This window comes from Phaseolus vulgaris, chromosome 11 (genome assembly GCF_051622355.1).
Source record: "Phaseolus vulgaris cultivar YP4 chromosome 11, ASM5162235v1, whole genome shotgun sequence".
NCBI classification, from domain to species: domain Eukaryota; kingdom Viridiplantae; phylum Streptophyta; class Magnoliopsida; order Fabales; family Fabaceae; genus Phaseolus; species Phaseolus vulgaris.
Genome location: NC_143508.1, coordinates 4,502,516 through 4,526,494, shown reverse-complemented (window position 1 = coordinate 4,526,494; position 23,979 = coordinate 4,502,516). Strand labels below are relative to the sequence as shown.

Below are 23,979 nucleotides of genomic sequence, written 5' to 3'. Positions count from 1 at the left end.
AAAAATTGAGGTCAAAGACAATAATTTGAATCTTCGTTATGATTTTATTTTTGAAAGACATTGAATTAAGAAAGGTACGTGCATTCGTGCATTTAAATTGTTCTTAATCTCGACTTTTAAGTTATATGAAACATTCGAGATATTATGTGTTTTAGAGTTCTCAAACGATAAAAGACATTTCAGAATATCAAAAATTTTATCCAATATAATTAATGAGTCAAACAATCTTTATTTTATAAATTAAAAATGTATTTTTCATAAACATTTATCTCTCATAATCTCAAGACTATTTAGGTTTCAAATGCAAAATAATATCATTTATCTCTTATAATCTCAAAACTATTTAGGTTTCAAATGCAAAATAATATCATACCAGTTGGACTCACCATCAAAAGAAAATCCAACATCCTTAAAAACTTAGAACAACAATTATTGGAGTTTAACAAACAAAATTGAAGTTATATCATGTTTATCCAAATAATAGATAACATTTTCACCTAGAAAATAAACTCAAGATTAGTGATATTTACTCATTTTGGATTTGTGTTTGGACAACTCTACTTATCATGGTCATTGCTTTCAAAATATTGTCTATTATACACAATACTTTATTTCAACTCCTAATTCATATGACATAATATAAGTTTTAGGCTTCTCATTTCACATATCACATAGGCTCAAAAGAAGATTCAATTTAATTTTTTTACAAACATACGACAATTTTAAAAGTTGTTTCTATTAAAAGTTGTTTCTACTAATTTTGTCAAGGAAATACAATTTTAGTATTACATTAAACATACAAGTCGTGTCAAAATGTTACTATTCCGATTCAAATCTTTACATTGAATGTAATATTGGATGTAATGGTGTGGTGTGGTGATTTGAATTTTCATGTGCATTTGGAGAAAATTATCTCAAAAACAGCAAAAGAGAAATCGTGGAGTGCGAGAACTTTACAAAACAAGAACTACCTATAGATGTCATTTATTTTCAATCTTTTTTGCCATAAACATGAGATATTAGAAAAAGTTACAAATGGATCCTTCTTATCTTCAATTTTTCGTGGTCCCATTTCCTCATGCTGACACGTGTAAAAAAGTTCCACTTCCTAACTCTGCAATCTTTTTTTGTTCTTTTACAAAAGATAATAAAGTCTTACAATATCTTTTTTTTTATAATTCTGGATCTTTATATGTTTAGAAATTGGATAAGGACTTTCTTTTCTTCCTTTCTTTAACCCTTTTTTTATTCATTTCTCTAGCTCTGCCTTCCTGAAAAGTTTCTGTTTCTTAAACAGTAAATTCTGTAAAAGGTAATTAATGTTTGTTTAAAATTTTATTAGGATGCTAAAAAAAGTGTTTTTTTTACAGATGTTGAAAACATTGATTAAGGTTTTGAAACAACACATGTTAAGAAGTAACACACATGTGGCAAAAAAGAATCATCTCTCACTTTCTATATATAAAACAAAACAAAAAAGGTGTTTAGTTTTTGAAAAAAAAATTAAACGTTAATTGATCTTAAGGAAAATTTATAACACGTTAGTTTCAAATTAATTAGGAAAAAGGACCAAAAAAGGTAATGAGTATAAACTCATCCCACGTTCAACAAATAGAAGTAATCTAACTTCTTATTATTAAATTTTGGAGTCAAATATATGTCTTATTTTTTTCAAACCTTGTTAAGAAGAGGAGTTGAGTTTGATTTTCAAATTATGAACAAAACACTCTCAAATCACTACTAAAAAATTATTAAATAAACATTAATTTTATAGAAAAAAATAATTTGTTATTATATTGATTAAATTAGATAATATTTTAAAGATTAAAAAATTATTAATATATAAATTAGTTCTTATTATTGATAAAAGGTTTCTAAATTAATATTTATAGTTATTTATGTTTTAACTACTAATTATTTATATTATAAAGTTGATATCTAAAACATTGATAACTAATTAGATATCAATTTAAAAATTATTTATCAATAATAAAAATTAAATTATATATTAATTATTTTTATAATTTTTAAAATAATATCTAATTTAGTTAATATAACAACTAATTATTTTTTGTCTCTAAAATTAGTTTATATTCAATAATGTTTTGTAATAAAGTGAAGGGTAAGTGTATATATATTATTTTTCAGCAATTATATAATATACATAATTATGTATGTTGTATGTAGATACCTAGTGTGATATTATGAAATTTTATTAAGTGTGTGACAATAGATACTTATGATGATATTGTGTAGTACTACGCACGACACTCATTAAATAAATGACATATAGTGGCTTCATTAATGATTTGATCATATAAAGTAGAACATTAGATGGTGAGAACTTAAAATTCTTATATCAATGCTTTATATAGGAGACGCAATTAATCACCTTGACATATTGTGATGCAATTGATTATTCTTATATTTTGGATATAAGTGATTCAATAGTAATTTATCATATTTGTTTTTTAGTGTGAGAATGTGTAAGTTATGTTTTACGATGTGAAGGTGTTTGATTTAGTGATTATATTTATGGAAATATGAAATAGTATTTGCATTGAGATTTAAGTTTATTATATAGTTCACCCTTGTATATGTGTAATGTAGAAAATTATAATCATGCTTGATACGAAAGCATATGACTCCATATTAGGAGTGACAAAACGGGTTAATGTGACCTATTTTGGCCCAGCTCATCGTTGACTTGCCAAAAAGCGAGATGAGGTGGATTCACCTGTCATAACAAAATGGGTTGAAAATCTTGATCTACCATGCCAACTTTTTTTAAATTTTGTATTTTAAAATTTGTTATATATATATATATTAAAAATGAACTTAATCATATAATTATTTTCTAAATTTTTAATTGATTAATTAATGTCTTTAATTAGACAAATTAAAATTATTACCTTTATATATTAATTATAATTAATAATTAAAATTTACTTTGTAAGTGTTAATGATTGATATCAAGACCCACTCTATCACCTTTATTTTACATATAAAAAATAAACTGTGATAAAATAAGAAATATTTTATTTTCTTACTAATTAGTGAAACATATAAAGTTATAGATATATACATAATTTGTTTTGCAAACCCTTTTATACTATGATAATATAAAGTTATATATTATAATTCTATTCTCTAGTTGAGATGTTACATTAGTGAAACATAGTTAGCCAATAGTTTTTGGGACATTACATTAGTAGTATTAGAGTAGGTTGCATCTTTAATAGATCTACAAGAGATGAATTTGTCGTGTTTATTATGTGAAAGAGTGTTGGAGTTTTATTTAAAAATAAAAAGATATGAATAGAAGATTGTGTACATATGTTGGATAAACAAATGTCTTTTTACTTTGAAGTTTATGGCTAAACCTCATATTCTTCTTCTAATAAATATGTCACATCTGCATGAGCCAAAGAAATGATAATCGATCATAACATTACAAAAATAAAGTATCACGATGAAACAAGAACATAACAAGATTATATTGCATTACATTAATTAGAAAGCTACAAAAAGAACATTATAGAGAACTCCATTAATTTATCATGACGCATATGATAACTTAAATGAGTTTACCACTTATAAACTTTCTAAATTCAAATTCAAAATGGATGTAGAATATTAAGTGTCTTTTTTTTTTTTACAATGTCCATAAGAAAAGAATGTCTACTTGAAAAGTTTCAAAGAGAAATTTTTAGAAGAATAATTTATTGATAATATTCAATATGTTAAGGAATTAGAGTTCATGCATATCATTCATGGTTGCCTATCAATATTAATAAAATACATATTTAAAATAGAATGTGTATTTTAAGGGCAACTAATCTCACATTAAACATATTAACACGCTATTAGTAATTTTACAGCTAATTAACGAAAATTTAAAAAACAAATTAAAATTCAAATAATTAAATTAGTGAAATTTAAAACTTAACGATAAAATTAGTAAAAATTAAAAGTTTAATAATAAAATATCTAATGAAGTCTTATTCTTTGATGTTTCTGAAACAATTTTATCGGTTTTTTAATCTTCTATTTCGTAGCTTGTTTAACTTTGTGAATAATATCTCATAAATAAAAATTTAAACAATTTAAAGTGTTTATTAACACAAACTTTTACATATTCTCATGCAATTTTTCAAACATAAACTTTGGTACAGGTTATAGTTTTGCTTTAAAACAACAATTTTAAATCCTCCCCTTTACAATATTTTCCTACAATAATTTTTTTTACTTTCTAACACATTTAAATACATTAATTTTTATATTATAAAGTAATACAATTTATAAAAAAAGTATAACACTGCTCTTAATTTATATTTGGATTAACGATAAAGAATCAAACAGAATGAATCAAAATATATTAAAATAAGATAATTACCATAAAATAGAATAAAAATGTATTATTTAATTTAGATATTTTACTTTAAAAACAAAAAAAAAATCATACTATTATTTTGAAAAGACGATGAAATTAATTATAATTTTAAATATTCATATTGATTTTATTTAACTATATTATTTTTAAGAAGTTAATAATTATATTACAATTTATATAGATAAAAGAGCTGTTTTAGAATGATTATTGGTCATTTAGAATATTAATTGGGGTTATATATATATTATTATTTTTTAAATTGTTTCTTAGTATAGAAACCTGCACAAGAAAATTATGGTGTGAGAGGCTCTGCATTGAAGAACAGTCTCCCCTAACTTTGTGCCACTCACAGCACGCTACAGAAAAGAACAGAAATGGTGACCTAAAATTGAATGTGGTTGGAAAACAGTGCGCACTGTTTCCATTGATGACGTAAGTTCGGCAGAGAAGGCATTGTCGTTTTATTTTTTTTATAGGGAGAGATATAAATGGAGGTGGCGTGACTCTGTGTTTCTTTCCACAACGGGAAAGTAAGAATCAAAGGGACCAAACGCAACAAGTCTTGAAAATAAAACCCTGTTTCAATTTCCAAACTTGAAAGCTAAACAAAATAAACGGGGTTTTAGAAGAAAGTAACGTGCAAAACCTAAACTGGGAAAACAAATCAAAGCTTAGACTTTCAGTTTGAGGTGGTGAGTCACCGAGTCATCACTCGTTAGCTTTTTTAATAAGATTTTCATATATGTCAAGTTGGGTTTTTTTTTTTGTTATTTTAAGGTTTTAAAAAACCATTGTTTGACTCAAAAAGAAGAGAAGAGTGGGGACTGGAGAATAGGGAGTGATGGTGAAGTGGATCTGAAAGGTGAAAAAATTTCAGTAGGTAGAGCCCAAAGCTATCATCTTTGAATCAAAGGGTCATCAAATGCTTTAGCGTTTTGGTTTTTCTGTCTTCCGACACACTCAGAAAATGACGCACCCTTCTTTCCACAAGCTTCTTCTCCCTTCCACTCTCCAACCCAACCAACTGGTACCAAAATTTTCTCTCATTTCTCCCACCTTTTTTTTTGTAGATTTTTTTTTTGCTTTTTGGAGCGGCTATTGTTGTTTATTGGGTGTACCAGGAATTTGAGTGAAAGTGAAAGGGGTAAATTATGATTCTGGGTTATGCCTTTTCTTCACACCCACCACTCCCAGCTCCCAAACTTTGTCAGCTCTTTAATCAAGTTTGGATTTTTTTTATTCCATCTGGAGTGTGAGTACCAATTCCTATCCGTGCTTATTTGTTCTGGTAGGGTTGGGAGGAAAAGTGCATGTTGGTCTAATAAATTTTTTTAGTTAAAATAAAGAACTATTTGAAGTGGAATTATGAGTTCTGAACCTAAATTTCTGGGTTTGTTATGTCTATTTCATTATTAGCTTGCTTTCAATTTTTTACTGCAGAAGACTGGTTGAGTGATTGTGAAGAAAAATCAGAAAATTTCTTTTGGGACAAGGTCTTTGGATTTTAGAAGACACTGTTCTTTGTGTTGGCTCACTCGAAATTAGTGTAGAACTTGAAGTCAATAAAGTGTGATTGGTTAATTTTATGTCTTTTTTCATCAGGGTTCTCACTTGTAAGCTTTTCAGCTTTGTCCACGTTCCTATGTGTAAAACACCCTATAAAATTGCCAGACTTTTTGTTTTCTTGAAATTAGTTTCTGTTGGTTGACCAGTGAGTTGATGATGGGTTCTCCAGCAGAAGAATCACATGTTTGATATATAAGTGAATAAAGTGCTTCGAATTAGACATCTCTTTTTTACTGAGCACTGCCAATTTCTTTTGCCACAGGTTCTAGTAAATACGAAACAGTAATCATGGATTTGAACAGTGTTTTTCACCGTATACACTCAAATTTATCTTAAAATACTTATGCTGTGTTACTTAGGTAGAGATTTATAAGTATATCTCAACTTACATTGGAACTGATAGGAAGCACTTGAACTTAAAGTAAACCCATGTGGAAACTTTATTGAGTCCAACTCCATGTTTGATATTTGAGCCTCATCAGTCACATTAGCTCTGTCACTGTAGTAGAGTTTGAAAGTTCCGTTTATTCTGAATTGGCTGGCTTAAAAGTTGAACTTCTTATGAGAATTAGTCTAGTTAAGAATCTGAAGTTGAGTTTTACACACATGTCAAACCATTTTTACTTTTTGTACCATCTGTTGTACATTATTATTCATGGTGGTGGGCATTTAATAATGTTGGAAGGGGCACAGTCTTCCTACCATCTTCATTAGATAAGTTTGGTTCTTAAGAGTTTAGAACATGATTGAGGTCTTGTATTACAAAAAATTACCAATATCTGGAATCAAACTTGATTTATGAATTGCAGAGGCTTCCAGATGATTTTATGAGGAAATATGGGAGGGAACTTTCTCCAATTGTTACCCTCTCTGTTCCTGATGGTAGTGTCTGGCGTGTAGGATTGAAAAAGGCAGACAACAAGTATTGGTTCCTTGATGGTTGGCAAGAGTTTATTCAGCACTATTCCATTGGGGTTGGATACTTGTTGGTTTTCAGATACGAAGGAAAGTCATCTTTCAATGTTCATGTTTTTAATTTGGCTACTTCTGAGATAAACTATCAATCAGCCATGCGATGTAGTAATGAAGGGCCTCACTTTGCAAATCTACTTAAATTTTTTGAAGAAATGGATGATGAAGATTCTATTGAAATCTTGGATTCATCACCATCCCATCTTGCTCCCAGTTCATTGCAAAATAAAGTTCTTGCTGGATCAGTCGATAAAATGTCGCCTGCCAAGTGTTATACACCTCCAGCATTGCAGAATCTGTTCAATGGATCTAAACTTAATAGCATAAACTGGGGAGAGGGTGGTGATGCGCATTGTTCGAAAAGTGTCAATTCCCTGGATAATCTATTGACAAGAGACATAGGAGTTCAATTTAATGCAGTTGAGTTTAAAAAATCTACTGAAGAATTGAAATTGCGTGCTTCCATGGAGGAAAGGATGAAAAAAACTGCAAGAAAGAAGCGGAAATCAGGTCCTAGTAGTCCCTTTTAACTGGTTTTTCTTTCTGTGATCTGTTTATCTACAAATTGAATTTTAAGATCAATAAAATTTGTGAAAGTGCAGAGGGACAGGAAGCCTCTGCTGAACAAGAAGAGGAAGTTGAAATGCGCTTTAGATTTTATGAAAGTGCTTCTGCAAGAAAAAGAACCGTGACAGCAGAAGAAAGAGAGAGGGCCATCAATGCAGCGAAAGCATTTGAACCACCTAATCCTTTCTGTCGGGTTGTTCTAAGGCCCTCCTATCTATACAGAGGATGCATAATGGTGAGCCTTGAATTTGACACAATACATATAACCTCTTATTCTTCTTATTAGCTGATTTTGTATACTAAAAACAAACTTCTCTTTGTGTTTTTCAGTATCTGCCATCTTGTTTTGCAGAAAAACATTTGAATGGAGTTTCGGGGTTTATTAAACTTCAGATCTCTAATGGGAGACAGTGGCCAGTTCGCTGCCTTTATAGGGGAGGTAGAGCCAAGTTAAGCCAGGGGTGGTTTGAATTTTCATTAGAGAACAATTTAGGAGAAGGTGATGTGTGTGTGTTTGAGCTTCTTAGAATGAAAGAAGTAGTGCTGCAAGTTAGCATCTTTCGCATTACTGAGGATGTGGGATTGTTGAGCCCTCCTCCTTTGCAGCAGAATCAAAAGATGAGCTCAGCTAAACTGCTGAACACTCCCTTGCAGCAACACCTTACTTCAACTAAAATAATTAGAAATTAGCAGCAGGTTCATTCCTTATAGCTCAACTGTATCAAATAATCCATTCCTTATGTGTGGAACTTAGATGCACTTTTTTGTCCAACATTTCAGGGTGACTTGAGTGGAACATAGTAATTATAGTTTTGATACTTTTTTTCTCCTCCTCTTTTGACTTGGGTTGTAAATAGATTGTTGAATCTAGCTTATCAGAAACCGAGTCAATGTTTGTCCTATTGCTGTTTATCTTGGTTTTTCTTTTCTTTTTAGTTTGAAGTTAAATTATATAACTTTGTTCACTGTTTTTGTTGATTGCTGTAAGTTGTGTCAAATAGTTGACATGGATGGATGGATGATATACTAGGTGACAATGACAATAGATTTTTTACTTTTTATTTTCCATCACAAAATTAGATTACTGTAAATATGATCATTAAAGATTAATGACCCTCTGCAATGTTCAAAACATGGTTGTATCATGAGAGTAAACAACAGTATCATATCCTATATTTATATAGTGTATCTTACTACTGGTTCATAAAAGTAGAAATTCCATACTTTCAGTTGCAATTGTATTTCATTTTCTGGGTTGTTTTTGGTACTCTAAGATTTTTTTAAAATTAATTATATGCAAAATTAACAACTTAATCATTGTGAAATTAATTTTCGTCTCTAGTTTAAACTTTATAGTTATAATATAAAAAAAACATATTTAACCTTTCTCATAAATATTAATAGAATATGCATTTTTAAGGAACTCGAATTTTGACCTAATTTACTGGTTAGTGGGTGCATCAAAAGATAATAGCATGGTGTCATTGCATTTTGGATTGGAATTAAGGATGTGTTTGGCAAGAAAGAAAAATAATGGATGCAATTTTTTTTTAAAATAAGTCTTTTTAAACTGGTTTCTTTTAGTCATTGTTTTATACAGGAGGTAGACCTTCTCTTGCTTCATAGTCTTGTTAAAAATATTTTTTTATGTATAAATTTATTGGGGCAAATTCTTTTATATTATATTTTTAATTAGTTTATAAATTAAATTTAACTAATGAAAAAAAAAATCTTTTATTTTTAAGAAGTTTATCTAAATAGTCTTTACTTTTCGTACCCCTACTGTTTCTAAGAGATCTGCCTTACCTTTTTCTTTCTTTCTTTTTACTTTAAATAAATATATTCTACAGTTGATATATCAATTCCCAAATTCTTTAGAAACTCCAAGAGTCAAACTTTCAAAAGTCCATTTTGAAACTAAATTTTTTAATTTTTTTTGAAGTAAAAGAAAAAGAAATGGATATGGTGTTTAGAAAATTGACAATATCATCTTTCCTTGGCCAATGTGGTAAAAAAATTATACATGTGTTTCTGGTTTTGTGAACCAAATACTTAATTTCATTCACTAAAATATGATTAACTACTGGCTGTGCCTTTAATTTCTGTAGTACAAAAAAATTAACTTTAATATTAATTTGTGAAATAAAAATCAGAGTTATAATAATTAAAATTATATCATAAACTAGGCTTAATTATAGCTCACAGGGTCAATCTTGTCCACAGATATGTTATTCATAAAAATAGAAAAGCAAATGGGAGATGCTTGTTGTGGTTGAAGTGTTCAGAAATAGTATTTGTACTTAGCATCATAAACATTTAGATGGACCACACTATAAAAATGGCAGATTAATTACCATAATTTGCACTGAACTGAAATAATTGGTGCAGCAGTACTGGACATGCACCATGCACCATGCATGCACTGTGGTGTGACATGTTTTCACAATCAGTTTCCAGGAACAGAAGAGAATCACAATAATCACGAGAAGCTATATCAGACACTTAAAGAGAAGTTTCTTGGAGTCTTGAGGGAAACAAAAATAAATTTAATTTACCATCCATTGCATTAATTTGTTGTGATAAGAATCAGATCACAGAAACCAATATCTTCATTCCAAAATCTTATCTTAAAGTTGAGAAGCTTGCACACAAAAGCCACAACCTTACCTTACCCTTCTACCTCTTCCTCCACTCTTTCAAACCGCACCACAACACTCAAAGAAAACAAACAGATCCAAGAGATAAGTGCTTCTGCTATATATGTGGTTCAAAACACTAGGGCATGCCAATAGTTGCTTCAGCAATGACATCTCCTGCATAATCAATGTGTAACAACTCCGAATCCTGTACCTGTTCCAACTTTTTCACCGATTATGAAGATTAACTTTGATTCATCTTAGTTGAGGTGACTGAACCATACCTGGTATGATTTCTCGCTACCATTTTGTATATGTCTCTGATCTAGGGTTTGTGGTATGACTTCTGGGTATAAACATCACAAAGCTTCACGTAAAACTTGTCTAAACCTAAATCTGCTGGTATTTCTGACAACCCTTTTCTTAAAAAGGACCGATTGAATGGGATTTAGTTTTGAAAAATCTTAGAACAAATATAAAGCTTAATTATTTTGCTCTTTTCATCAAAAAAGTGAGGGCTTTTTCAACTTTCATCTTAAACTGAAAAGGGTTGTCAATGGTTGGGAAAAACTGGTTTTCAACACTCTTTTGCTGTTGAGTAAGAAGGGAAAGTGTTGTTTACACTTTGTGTTTTACCTTAACTTGCTTTTGTTTCACTGTGTCTGTTAATCGTTATCTGTTAACATGAATGACTCATTTTTCTGTGAGTTTATCCTCAGTTTTAAGGAACAACAGTTACTGACATGCATGTTTGTGGGCAAATTACTTTTGAGAAAAAAAAAACATTTTTTTTATTATAAGTTCTTCTTTATCAAAAGTTCATTTATGAAAAAAAAAGAAAAAGGAAGAGCTTCCTTAAACCCGTGTGGGATTTAACTTGTGTCTCTGACATTAAACTCAGAAAGACAACCTTAGTAGCTGAAAGATGAACAGATGTATTGATAGAAAATAAATGAAGAATCTTTTGTGCAGTGTTTAACCTTTTTCTATTTTCATGTTTAATAGGAAAAAATATTTAAATATTATAAGGTAGACACATGACTTTAATAAAGAGAGAAAGGGATTTCTTTTAAAGGAAAACAAATGAGCCAAAACATAATTAATATAGAACGCCTTTAAAGTAAAAGAAGTTTTTTAATAAATAAAATCCAAAAAAATAGAGGTTATGTATAGTTCAATTGAATTGAAAGAATTTTATTTTTAAGAGAAGCCAAAAAAAAGCTAAGATAGGGAAAAATAGCATTATAATATTATTTGGAAAAATTTAATGAATTTATTCCTTTATTTATTTGATGTGAGTTCATTTTAAATTTGTTCACTTGTAATGCAAATGTCTTGAAAATATAAATTAGAGTTAAAAAAAAGTTAATAAAAGAAAACTCAATAGAGAATTGCCATTATATTTCCAGAGTATGGAGAACTAATTAGCATTTACAATTAAAAAAATGTACTATTTCTGCCAAAAAAGTTCTTTTATTAATTATTGATATATAGGGTCATTTAATTAGAATTGTTAGTATCTTAAAAATATATCTTCCCAGAAAAAAAAAACTAAGTAATAAAGTTAGGATATATTTACACCATGCATTATTTGGGAAATTTCATTGTTTTGAATATGAAGAGGATGCTAAATTTTGAGAATTTGACAGTATTTGTGGATAGAACGATGAGTGGTGCGGAGAAGTACCCAGATTTCTTCAAAGTCTTCCTTCAAGAACAACACTACGAAAGAATGGTAATTTCTTCATATACTTTCTGCAACTATAACATTGGTGTTCTTAGATTACTACTCAAAATATTGTTATATATGGATAGTTAAATTTACTAAAAATAATTAGATTCATACAAATGCAGTTTTGATTCCAAACACTATCAAAGTGTTATAATATCTCAAGTATTGATCTTAGTGAGTGTGTGATAAGAAGCTTACACCATTGTTCTTTTTCTTTCTCCTCTAAAATTGCAGCTTATTCCAAATGCTTTTGTGAAGTTGCAAGGGTTACAGGGAAGGATCCCTGAGGATGTTCTCCTCAGGAATCGTAGTGAGAGAGTGTGGCATGTTAAAACACGTTTTTTTGGAGACAAATTATATTTTGATGATGGGTGGAAGATTTTCCATGAAGAAAACTGCTTAGGAAATGCTGATTTTCTAGTATTCAGATATGACGGGGTTAATGAGTTCAGGGTCACAATCCTTGAAATATCAACGCAGTGTGAGAAAACTCTGGTAAAGATTGAGGAGGAGGAGGAGGGGAATGAAGAAGAGAGAGCAGCTGCACAAGTTGAAGAGACAGTGATAACACAGGAGGAGCAAGCTGAGGACTGTGACATTGAGGACGAGGAAGACAGCCAGGATCAGGACTACGATGACGACAATGACGATAGTGATTTTGATGATCATGATCATGATGATGATGATGATGAGAACACAGAGATGGAAGAAGAGAGTGAAGAAGAAAACAGTGTTGGTCCTGTTGGATACGCGAGTCAACATTATCGCAAACCTTACAGAAGTAAGTTTTGAACTTCATGCTGAAAACTAGTTTTTGTTTTTTCCCATGTCTATAATATGAGTGCATGAATCTTGTTTAGGGGACACTGCATCAAGTTCCTACCCCCAGACTGAAGAAGACACTTTCAAAGACGATGAATTTGATCCTGAAATGTGCATTCAGCCAGAGAATAATTTTTTTGAAGCAAAACTCTACAGAAGTAGACCCAACGAATTGGTTAGAACTCAGAATTCTAATCTTGTTTATGTAGCTATTGGCTTGTTAGACATTAAAGCACTGTTAGATGAGTAAGTCAATTTGCTTTAAATTCCCTTTGGTTTAGTTTGTAAACCCTTCCAATCTTTGAGCCTATACTATTGTGTTCATGTTTAAAGAGTTAACTGATTGATTTGTCATTTCCTGATTCTCTTTAAGCAATTTCACTTTTCATAACTTTCAACTATTGCATTTTCCTTTGTCCATCTACTGTACTTTTCACTTTTGGTTTGATTTGATTTCTTTCTATTGCAGCATATTCCAGGAATCGCCATTCAAGATTTTTCCCTTAGTTTTCCTGAAAAGATTACCCTTAAATGTTGCCAACACTGCCAGCGTAAGGTATAACTCTTGTAGTTAATTACTTATTATTACAAGTATATGTTGGGGATATTTGTGTGTATTAATGGGGTTGTCCTGAGAATTTGAAGTTATAGCTCTGTACATTCATTGTGACAACAGGATATTCAAAGAAACCAATTGCAAGACTATCATCTCAACTTGGCACAACAGGCACCCATCAGAAAAAGATATTTAGAAGTGACAGGAAAAGTGTGTAGGTGGCAAGATGATAGAATATGTATCAAGGGTTGGGCTAACTTTAGCAGAAGAAACAAGATAAAAAATAATGATGTATGCATCTGTGAAGTTATATCAGGGGAAGACCAAGTAGTAAGAACCTTTCTGGTGCACGTTATTGGTACTAGGAGGGAATAGCCACACAATCGTCTGCCAGTGATTTGGACTACTTCCCTAGTGTTAATTGCATGCTCTAAATAATTTTAGAAATTAATGCTTATAATTTTCTTTTGTAATGGTTTCTTCCATTTTCACTTGTAATGACTACCACCATATTTATCTACTCTTGGTTGCACAATCATTTAGATTACACTATTGCCTTGTTTTTATTGGATAGGAACTTGGAGTTTTGTTTGTGGACTTAAATTCCACTCGGTTTCTTTGCTACTAGTTGGACAAATCTAAACTTAATTATTATGCGAATTTGAGATTGGTGAACCAATTTGATGTTGGAATCAATGTTGTTCAAAGGCGTTTGAGATTTTGCTACTAATTTGAAATTGCGACCAGCCACATCTTCAACACGTAATGCTGCAACTGAGATTTTCCAGATTGCAGTCATCATGAATGAACTTGTTCTTATTGAGATTGATAAGGATTTCTTCTTCTCTAAGTTGAAGCATCTTTGGAAGAGTCATAGTGAGAATCTCATGAACTTCATTTAGATTCATGTATTTATTGTCTTGATATTTAAAGAATTTTCTTTTGGTGTATGGTTAAATATCCATGAAATTGATTTTATTGTGATTACGATCAGTGATCTCCATTCCTTTGTTTTAAAAGAGGCTATATAATTTGCTGACCATTTAAAAACAAAACTTGTAATTCCAGAGAATATGATAGCAAACCTTGGAGGGTTCAACCCCTAGTTAGTATAAGTAATAATTTTAAGATTTTGGGCTTTTTGGTGCAGTGAGAAGCAGCTTTATTCAAGGTGAAAATGTCTACATGCCAGTACGAATGTGTGCTTACAGGACTTTTAGTTCAGTGAGAAGCAGCATTATTTAAATTCAGTAACCTTAATTTTATGCATAAAAATTACAAACCTAAATTATACTATCACAGTAAATTTTCATTATATGTGACAATTTTTTATCTTTATTTTCATGACCCCGACGAGACGTTGGTTGAAGGCACATTGGAAAGAATGAACCCTCTTTTACCTCCAAGACTGTCTTTTCTGTTTACGGTTCACTGAATCACCACCAAAGCGTTGCCTTCTCCCTCCCAATCCAAATGTGACACCCAAAAAAATGCATGACATATTTCAAAGCAAAAGTAATAAAGAAAATAAAGAACAGAGAGAGTCACTTGTTCAACAGGAAAACTAGCACATAAGTAGCAGCTATATAATTCAGTAAACGGGTGGTATTATGAAGTCTAACTATTACAACGATATGTTTCAAGGCCACATACATGATGACATATCAAACTTCAAACAAATTCAGTGACAAAAATTTTGGCTCCCTTATTCCCTTCTGTAGAGGGAAATAACAGCAGCATTCTTGCTGCAATATAAATCTATAATCTTATATTCTTTTCACCCTTTTCCATCAAAAATACCAAGAACTCCTATCTGCAAAACAATATATGCCGTCACAAAACCTACTACGCACTCCACATGTCAGGACATCTGCAAGACAAAATACACAATCGGTTAAGGTTAAGGAGAATAAAAGAAAATATTTACAATTCAGTATTGAATCACACGCAATAATAAGTAATCAGCTCTCAAAGAACAATAACCACAATAAGTAATATGATTACAACAACAACTACATTCAAGTATCCTTCAACTTACAATTTCTTGAAATCTATAAAATGAGAATATAACCCACAATATAAAACCAAGAGTCCTGGACCCAAAGGGATACAGCATACGCAATTGGCCACTCAACCACACACAAAAAGCAATAAAACGAAAGTTTATAAAACCAAAATGCATTTCAAGTAATAAACACAGATCATAGTCAACAAAAACAAAACATATCTCCTTTGCAATAGTGTGGGCGGGAGTTACTGACCAAAAATGGCAAAATATGAAAAGTAAGAGATAAAGGGTATTATAAAAATCAGCGTCAACAGCATTAACTCTGTGACTCCTAAAACATGTGTTTTCTTGGTATTCTTCATAAGAATTGAACACAGGTGTCAAGAGCTTCCAATAACTAGCACTCGCTCTTAACCAACTAAAACATGTATTAAAACACGTCTAGTTGCATATTCTATGAAGAGAACCCCCGGAATATATTTTCTGGCAGGTGTAAGGGCCTTGACTCTTGAAAATAAAACACCAACACTACATTTAGAAAGAAATTATAAATAGGAGATAGAGCAATTTGGGATAAATAATTCTCAACAAAGGTTTCTTTACCACTAACAAGCCATGAGTGCATCACCACAACCAATCGACACTAGTGACAATATACTCGCTTCCATGACTTGACAAGACGCTCTGCACAGATTCAGACCGGAAGTCTACCCAATATATTACAAACAAACAAACACACTTATTCTCACAGCTTTGACGGGTGATACTTCACCACAACTGCCAAAAGTGATCAGACTATAGAACTTCAAATTCAATAAAGGAGACATCCAAGAAAAGTTAAACAGATTAGAAGCAAGCTAACTCCATTTGCTATTAGGCCGCACACGCTATCATAGCATAACCAGTACCTACCTGTACCAACTGCTCCGCTTATCTTATAAAGTTCGTGGGCCCAACATCCATTTACGTTAAACCCAAAGATAATCGGTCATTATACCAATCACAATTCATTGAAGTTTGTTAGCATGAACTTATTCATAAACACTCCAAAGAGAAGAAAAAAAATCCTTCCAAACTAACTTGTAAAAAATCCTTTATATTAGTTTTTCAAAATCAGACTTTCAACTTACACACTAGTTTTAACTTGTAGAGAAATTTACTTCGTTTATTTGTTCTTTATTTTCTTCTCCAAAGAGTGTTTCTAGAGAAATCCCAAAACTCTATGACTCTCCTTTTCAATATCCAAATTTACACATGAACTGATAATATCTTTTAAAAAAAGGTGCACATATGCTTTGTATTCTATTCTATGCAGTCCAATAAACTAGGAACAAAATTAAATTCACAGGCATGAGTGTTATATAGAAACAACGTAAACCTCATTCCGTTTTTTCTCCTTGAAAAACACACTATTAATTCAGGCAAAGGAAGATAGATATGGATGAGAAACAGTGAGTGACCTGAAACTCAAGCAACGGTTACGGTTTGTTGTTTGGAAGGTTGGAGACCGTTGTTCCGTCGATTTTGGTCGGAATCGGCGAGGAAATCTTCGATGTTGTAGACGACGGTGATGTAGAGAGAGCAGCTAGGGCATCGAGCGATCTCTTCGCCGAGCTTAAGGTCTTCCTTCGTCATCTGGAAGAGGTCCCCGCAAGGGCACGGGTACGTGTAGGCCTGCAACTCCTCGTTCCACTCCATATCCTCGATCTCCACTTCGTCGTACGACATCGTTTCGCTCTCTCTGCGCTTTCGCCTTTTGGGAGCTCTTCTCTCTCAACCAACAAACCCAACGCCCGATAGGGAGCAAAACAAAAGAGGAGGTTCCTGTCTTTATCTAAATTTACAATTTAAACCCTACAATTTCGAGAATTTCTCACCCTCCAAACTACTAAACCTTTTTTTTTCTTTTTTTATGGGAATGTCCTTCAAATAAATAAATAAAGTTTGTTAACACCAATTGTTTTTCTTTATTATTTAATTCTTGCATAACTAAATATGAGTGATTTATTTATTATTTTCTGGTAAATTAAATAAAAACTAAAAAGTGAATTTTAAATTTAAATTTAAATTTTTTTCCTCTATAGAATCTGTTAATTTTTACTTTTAGTGTTTTATATTTTTTTTTCCCAATCCAAAAACAATATGAGGATACAAACTATAAACTCTGCAACAACTTTTTACTACTTGAAAACTTGAAATGAGTTTCATATTTTTAATTTTGAAATGATAAATAAACAATAAAATGCATTCATAAGTGTTCAAAAAAAATGTTTTTTTACTATGAAAAACTGAATTTGTTATGATTTTTTTAAAATATTTTTATGAAAATAAATTAAAAATTATATTTCTGTGAAAGTATGTAGCAATATATAATTAAAATCGAATTAGATTTTATTATCCTCGTATTTGAAATGTTGGTCCACCAATGTGTTGAATTAGTTTTTTTTTATGAGTATTTCTTTTCAATAAATGTCATCACATTTTTTTATAAGAATAAATTATTTTAGTAAAAAATATTATTATCCCTAAAAAAAATTAAAATATATTTTTAATATAAAACTATTATACTATAAATTTATAATGTTTTTTTAATTAATATATTATAAATTTATAAATATCATTACAAATTATATTTATATATATTAAAGAAGAGATAAATACATTTTCTTTATATATTATCATAGATACTGTGGAAAATACATCAGATATGTGTGTACTCATTTTTTTAATTTAATAACAATTAGTTTTTGGTAAATATTTATATAAGTTAAATATAAATATTTTACATTTATAAAATAATTAAATGTATATTTTTTATATACACTCGTGTCTATCTTTTTATTACGAAATAATTTTTTTTATTATATTTATCAAAAAAAATTATTACATTTTATAAAAAATATGTTCATATAAATTATTATAAAATAAATAATTTTATTATAGATAATTTTTTACTGTAAATAGTTAATTGAATTAAAAAAACCATTACAAAGTATAAAAGATAAACTAATAAAAGAAATAATATTAACTAGACGAAACACACATCCCATTTTTTATTTTTTTTTATTATTATATTTATATTTATATTTATTTAAATGAAATATATATTTATGTAGGTATGAAAGTCATGTTATTGAATTTTTATAAATTTGAAAAATAAGAGAGATAAAATGAGAAAAAACAATGATAAAATTTCAAAAATTGGAAAACAACAATCATCCGTGAAAATTAAAGAAATTCACTTCATCTTCATCTTGAGAAGAAGGTAATAGTAGCCAAGATTGGAAGTAAAATACCACCATAATCATATATTTCATATCGATAAATTGTAATCTCACAATTTGATGAGAAAAGTTGAATTGGAGGGTTGGTTTACACAGTGAAATGATTAAATTTTTTAGTCAAGAATCCACAATCTGCTTAATCTGCTTCCTGCGAAATGAAAATTAAAATCATGGACAATTCATATAGAAACGTAGTACAAAAGTCTTGAAATTGATAATTTAACATCCATTTTTTCAATTGTGCCGCCATATTACAATATATTTAAAAGATTTTTTTTATCATTCAATAATTTTATACATTTCATCCATAAAGTTTGTAAATAAAGAAGTTTTATATATTTTATTTTTTAAATTATAATTTATAAATATTTAACATTTTTTAGCCAATAATCTACATTCTGTTTCTTGCCAAATAAAATTTAAAATCACCGTATGGACAATTTATATAAAAAATGAATGTAGTCCAAAAGTTAAATGTACTAGGTTGAACTATTATAATGTTATTCTTCTTGAAAATGATTATTTGACATCCGTTTTTTATTTGTGCGGCAAGATTACAATATATTTAAAAGATTTTTTTACCATTCAATAATCTTATCCATTTCATCCATCAAAGTTTTTATATAAAAAAAAGTTTTATATATCATTTAAAAATAAATTATAAGTGTATGGAGATTTCTCTCAAAATTAAAAGTTAATTATGTAGTAATTCACTAATCATGTGATTATATCATTATCAAATTAATTGCGTACAATAACATTCAATAATTGCGTACAATAATTATATATAATTTGATAATCATTGTTTTCCTAATAAACATCAGTCATATTGATGTGTTATGCTCTAACAAAGCACACTTCATCTTCAGTTATTAAGTTGGCGTGCTCCGATCTCCAGCACCCCAGAACCGGCGGTCACCGGGTTAAAGATGAAGTTGCCAGATGTAAACCTAGGCGACTAATTATAAGAGATCGCCGGAGCAAGCACATCGCCGAAGATGAAGGTGGTGCAGATTATGAAGGCGGCCGGCGAGACCACAGGGAAGGTGTGTACGAAGGCACCCTAGCTCGCCAATCCAGTAGAGATCGCACTCCAGGACAGCTATGCACTGAGTAGTATCATGCATAAGTAACTTAGCCAAAAGAGAGTCAGAAGCAGCGCCCAAGTCAAGGAGGCTCCAGATGATGGCATGTGTACAGCTGGATGCGAGCCACGTGTCCAGATGTGTAACTGCCAGGATAGAGAAAGTGTCCAGGTATTTAAGGGTTTCCCAACGAACTTTTGAGGTACGCACTTCAGTCACTGACTTGGGCGTTGGAGTGCGATCGGCCGCAGCGGCGCCGCTCTGTTCTTTTGCAGGTTCTTGAGGTGCATCGTGACGAAGGACGGAGGTTGACGCGGTGCACACGTCGATACAAGTTTGACGAGGCAAGTTCCAACGTTTTGGTCAGCAGGCAGGATCAGGTCTTGTGTCCCAACGATACACACTGCAAATATCATCATTGTTATTTGGTGTGACTTTTCTGTACTTAATTTTCAAGAGCTAATTATGTATTGATTCACTAATCATGGGATTCTATCATTATCAAATTAATTGCGTACAATAGCATACAATAATTGCGTACAATAAAATTGTGTATAATTTGATAATCATTGTTTCCATAATAAACATAAGACATATTGATGTGTTATGCCTCTAACAAAGCACACCTCATCTTCAGCAGAACATTGATAATCGTGCCCAAGATTGGAAGTAATTAAAATACCACCAAAAGCATATATTTCATATCGATAAATGGTAATCTCAGAGTAAGGGGTGAATAAAGTGGTCCAAATTATAATACATTAAATCAGGTGTTTCTACGCTTCAAAACCATTTACAAATATGTCTTCATAAGGTCTTATGTCCCAACGATAGACACTGCAAATATCATCATTGTTATCTGGTGTGACTTTTTTGTACTTAATTTTCAAGTTTTAAGCTTTTTGTCCATAGTGTGTTCATGTATTACAAATGTTAAATGTAGTAGCTTGAACTATTCTAATGTTATTCTCATTAAAAAAGATTATTTAACATCCGTTTTTCTTTTGTGCCGCGAGATTACAATATATTTAAAAGGTCTTTTTTACCGTTTAATAATCTTATCCATTTCATCCATCAAAGTTCTTAAATAAAGAAGTTTTATATATCATATTTTTTAAATTTATAATTTATAAACATTTTAAAAAAATTATAAATGTATGTAGACGAGTTTCTCTCCTCAAATTAAAAGCTAATTATGTATTGATTCACTAATCATGGAATTCTATCATTATCAAATTAATTGCGTACAATAAGCATACAATAATTGCGTACAATAATGGTGGATAATTTGATAATCATTGTTTCCATAATAAACATAAGACATATTGATGTGTTATGCCTCTAACAAAGCACACCTCATCTTCAACAAAACATTGATAATCGTGCCCAAGATTGGAAGTAATTAAAATACCACCAAAAGCATATATTTCATATCGATAAATGGTAATCTCAGATTTTGGTGGGAGGAGTTGAATGGAAGGGGGTTGTTTTTCACGTTTTGCTGCACGTGTCACTCACAAAAACATGTGTTTCAGCTGAAGCCGAAGTAAGGGGTGAACAAAGTGATCCAAATTATAATACATTAAATCAGCTGTTTCTACGCTTCAAAACCATTTACAAATATGTCTTCATAAGGTCTTGTGTCCCAACGATAGACACTGCAAATATCATCATTGTTATCTGGTGTGACTTTTTTGTACTTAATTTTCAAGATCCAAATTATAATACATTAAATCAGGTGTTTCTACGCTTCAAAACCATTTACAAATATGTCTTCATAAGGTGTTTCTACGCTTCAAAACCATTTACAAATATGTCTTCATAAGGTCTTGTGTCCCAACGATAGACACTGCAAATATCATCATTGTTATCTGGTGTGACTTTTTTGTACTTAATTTTCAAGTTTTAAGCTTTTTGTCCATAGTGTTCATGTATTACAAATGTTAAATGTAGTAGCTTGAACTATTCTAATATTATTTTCATTGAAAATGATTATTTAACATCCGTTTTTCTTTTGTGCCGCGAGATTACAATATATTTAAAAGGTCTTTTTTACCGTTCAATAATCTTATCCATTTCATCCATCAATGTTCTTAAATAAAGAAGTTTTATATATCATATTTTTTAAATTTATAATTTATAAATATTTAAAAGAAATTGTGTATAATTTGATAATCATTGTTTCCATAATAAACATAAGACATATTGATGTGTTATGCCTCTAACAAAGCACACCTCATCTTCAGCAGAACATTTATAATCGTGTCCAAGATTGGAAGTAATTAAAATACCACCAAAAAACATATATTTCATATTGATAAATGGTAATCTTAGAGTTTGATGGGAGGAGTTGAATGGAAAGGTTGTTTTCCATGTTTTGCAGCACGTGTCACTCACAAAAACATGTGTTCTAACTAAGGGAAGTGATCTAAATTATAATACATTGAATCGGGATCCAAATTGTAATACATTGATTCGGGTGTTTCTACCTGAGAAATCTTGAGCTTTAAGAAAATATTATTTTCTTCCGTAGAGACTGAAAGTTTTTATAAATAGTCTCTACATGGATCATTTAGTAAAATGATTCGATTTTTTGCAAAATGAAAATTAAAATCACCGCATGGGCAATTCATATAATTGTATGAAACTTTCTCTTTCCAAATTAAAAGCTAATTATGTGGTGATTCACTAATCATCTCTCCAAATTAAAAGCTAATTATGCAGTGATTCACTAATCACGAGATTATATCATTATCAAATTAACTGAGTAGTATAATTGCGTATTACAATAATAATTGCGTACAATAATGATGTATAATCTGATAATCATTATTTTCATAATAAACATCAGACATATTGATGTGTTATGCCTCCAACAAAGCACACCTCATCGCAGGACATTGATAATTGTGTTCAAGATTGGAAGTAACTAAAATATCAACAAGAAACATATATATAAGAAACATATATGTCATATCGATAAATTGTAGTCTCAGAGTTTGGTGGGAGGAGTTGAATGAAAGAGGTTGTTTTCCATATTTTGCAGCACGTGTCACTCACAAAAACATGTGTTTCACTAATAGGTTTACCTCCATACACGAAAACATGTGTTTCACTAAAACATGTGTTTCACTAATAGGTTTACTTCTATCTCCATACACAAAAACATGTGTTTCACTAATAGGTTTACTTCCAAATAATAATACATTGAATCAATGTTTCTACCTGAGGTCACGTTTCAAAACCATTTATAAAGATGTCTTCGTAAGACTTTGTGTTCCAACGATACACTGCAAATATCATTGGTATTTGGTATGAATTCATTGTACTTAATTTTCAATATTTAAATTAATTATATAGTGATTCACTATGGCATTCTACCATTATCAAATTAATTGCGTATAATTGTGTACTATAATCTACATTAATTGCATACAATAATTGTCTATAATTTGATAATAATTTATTTTCATAATAAACATGAGACATATTATTGTGTTATGCTTCAAACAAAACACATTTCATATTGGGAAGGACACACTAATAATCGTGTCCAAGATTAAAAGTAACTAAAATACCATCAGAAGCATATATTTCACATCGATAAATTGTAATCTCATAGTTTGGTTGCAGGAGTTGAATGGAAGAGATTGTTTTCCGTGTTTTGCAGCACATGACATTCACAAAAATGTTTTCGCTTAAGGCGAATCAAAGGGTTTACCACCATGATCAACAAAAATTATACAAATTATAATACTTTGAATCGGGAGTTTCTTCCTGAGACCACGCTTTAAAACCATTTATAAAGATATCATTGTTATGTAATATAACTTTCATGTATATAATTTTTAAGTTTATTTTCATTATGTTCACACTATCTACATTATTGAACAAATCTTGAGCTTTTTAATAAATTTTTCTTTTCTTCCCACTAAATTTTTTTTACAAAGAGGACATGACATTTTTTAGCCAAAAATCCTGTGAAATGGAAATTAAAATTACGGCATGGGTAATTCATATAAAAATGAACTTCCCAAAAAAATTAATTGTAGTAGCTTAAACTATTTTAATGTTATTGTCCTGAAAAATGATTATTTTACATCAGTAATTTCAATTGTGTCGTTAAACGGTATTTTTTACCATGGAATAAATTTATCCATTTCATCCATAAAGTTTTTAAATAATTTTTTTATATATTTTATTTTAAATTATAATTTATTACTTTAATTTAATAAAAAAATATTTGTTTGACAACATATTTATATGACAATCGAGATGTAACATTTTTCTAAAAAATTGCTAAATTGGAAAACTATTCTTATGATATTTGATTATTTTTAATTAATAGAATTTTTTTT

The 23,979-nt window shown here is 30.2% G+C and overlaps 3 protein-coding genes across 7 annotated transcripts; 2 read left to right on the top strand and 1 right to left on the bottom strand.

Moving 5' to 3' along the window:
- Positions 1 to 4,914: 4,914 nt before the first annotated feature.
- LOC137829301 (B3 domain-containing transcription factor VRN1) lies at positions 4,915 to 8,398 on the top strand. 5 transcript variants are annotated; one of them, XM_068636110.1, is made up of 4 exons: positions 4,915 to 5,085; positions 6,769 to 7,441; positions 7,534 to 7,733; positions 7,829 to 8,398. In XM_068636110.1, the coding sequence occupies exons 2-4, from the start codon at positions 6,787 to 6,789 to the stop codon at positions 8,186 to 8,188; spliced, it is 1,215 nt and encodes a 404-aa protein (XP_068492211.1). In that variant the 5' UTR covers positions 4,915 to 5,085; positions 6,769 to 6,786; the 3' UTR covers positions 8,189 to 8,398. The 5 variants fall into 5 exon arrangements, with proteins under 5 accessions (XP_068492211.1, XP_068492207.1, XP_068492216.1 ...); XM_068636106.1 differs by having other exon boundaries at positions 4,990 to 5,420; XM_068636115.1 differs by lacking the exon at positions 4,915 to 5,085 and adding an exon at positions 5,146 to 5,420 and having other exon boundaries at positions 5,834 to 7,441.
- A 1,438-nt stretch (positions 8,399 to 9,836) lies between these two features.
- On the top strand, positions 9,837 to 13,847 carry LOC137829317 (B3 domain-containing protein REM20). Its single transcript, XM_068636127.2, has 6 exons — positions 9,837 to 10,421; positions 11,784 to 11,869; positions 12,101 to 12,647; positions 12,727 to 12,863; positions 13,158 to 13,244; positions 13,365 to 13,847. Exons 2-6 carry the CDS (start codon positions 11,801 to 11,803, stop codon positions 13,617 to 13,619), a joined length of 1,095 nt encoding a protein of 364 aa, XP_068492228.1. The 5' UTR covers positions 9,837 to 10,421; positions 11,784 to 11,800; the 3' UTR covers positions 13,620 to 13,847.
- A 962-nt stretch (positions 13,848 to 14,809) lies between these two features.
- On the bottom strand, positions 14,810 to 17,071 carry LOC137829362 (diphthamide biosynthesis protein 3). Its single transcript, XM_068636169.2, has 2 exons — positions 16,713 to 17,071; positions 14,810 to 15,114 (listed from the first exon to the last, which is right to left on the bottom strand). The coding sequence occupies exon 1, from the start codon at positions 16,978 to 16,980 to the stop codon at positions 16,720 to 16,722; it is 261 nt and encodes an 86-aa protein (XP_068492270.1). The 5' UTR covers positions 16,981 to 17,071; the 3' UTR covers positions 14,810 to 15,114; positions 16,713 to 16,719.
- Between the last annotated feature and the right edge of the window lie 6,908 nt (positions 17,072 to 23,979).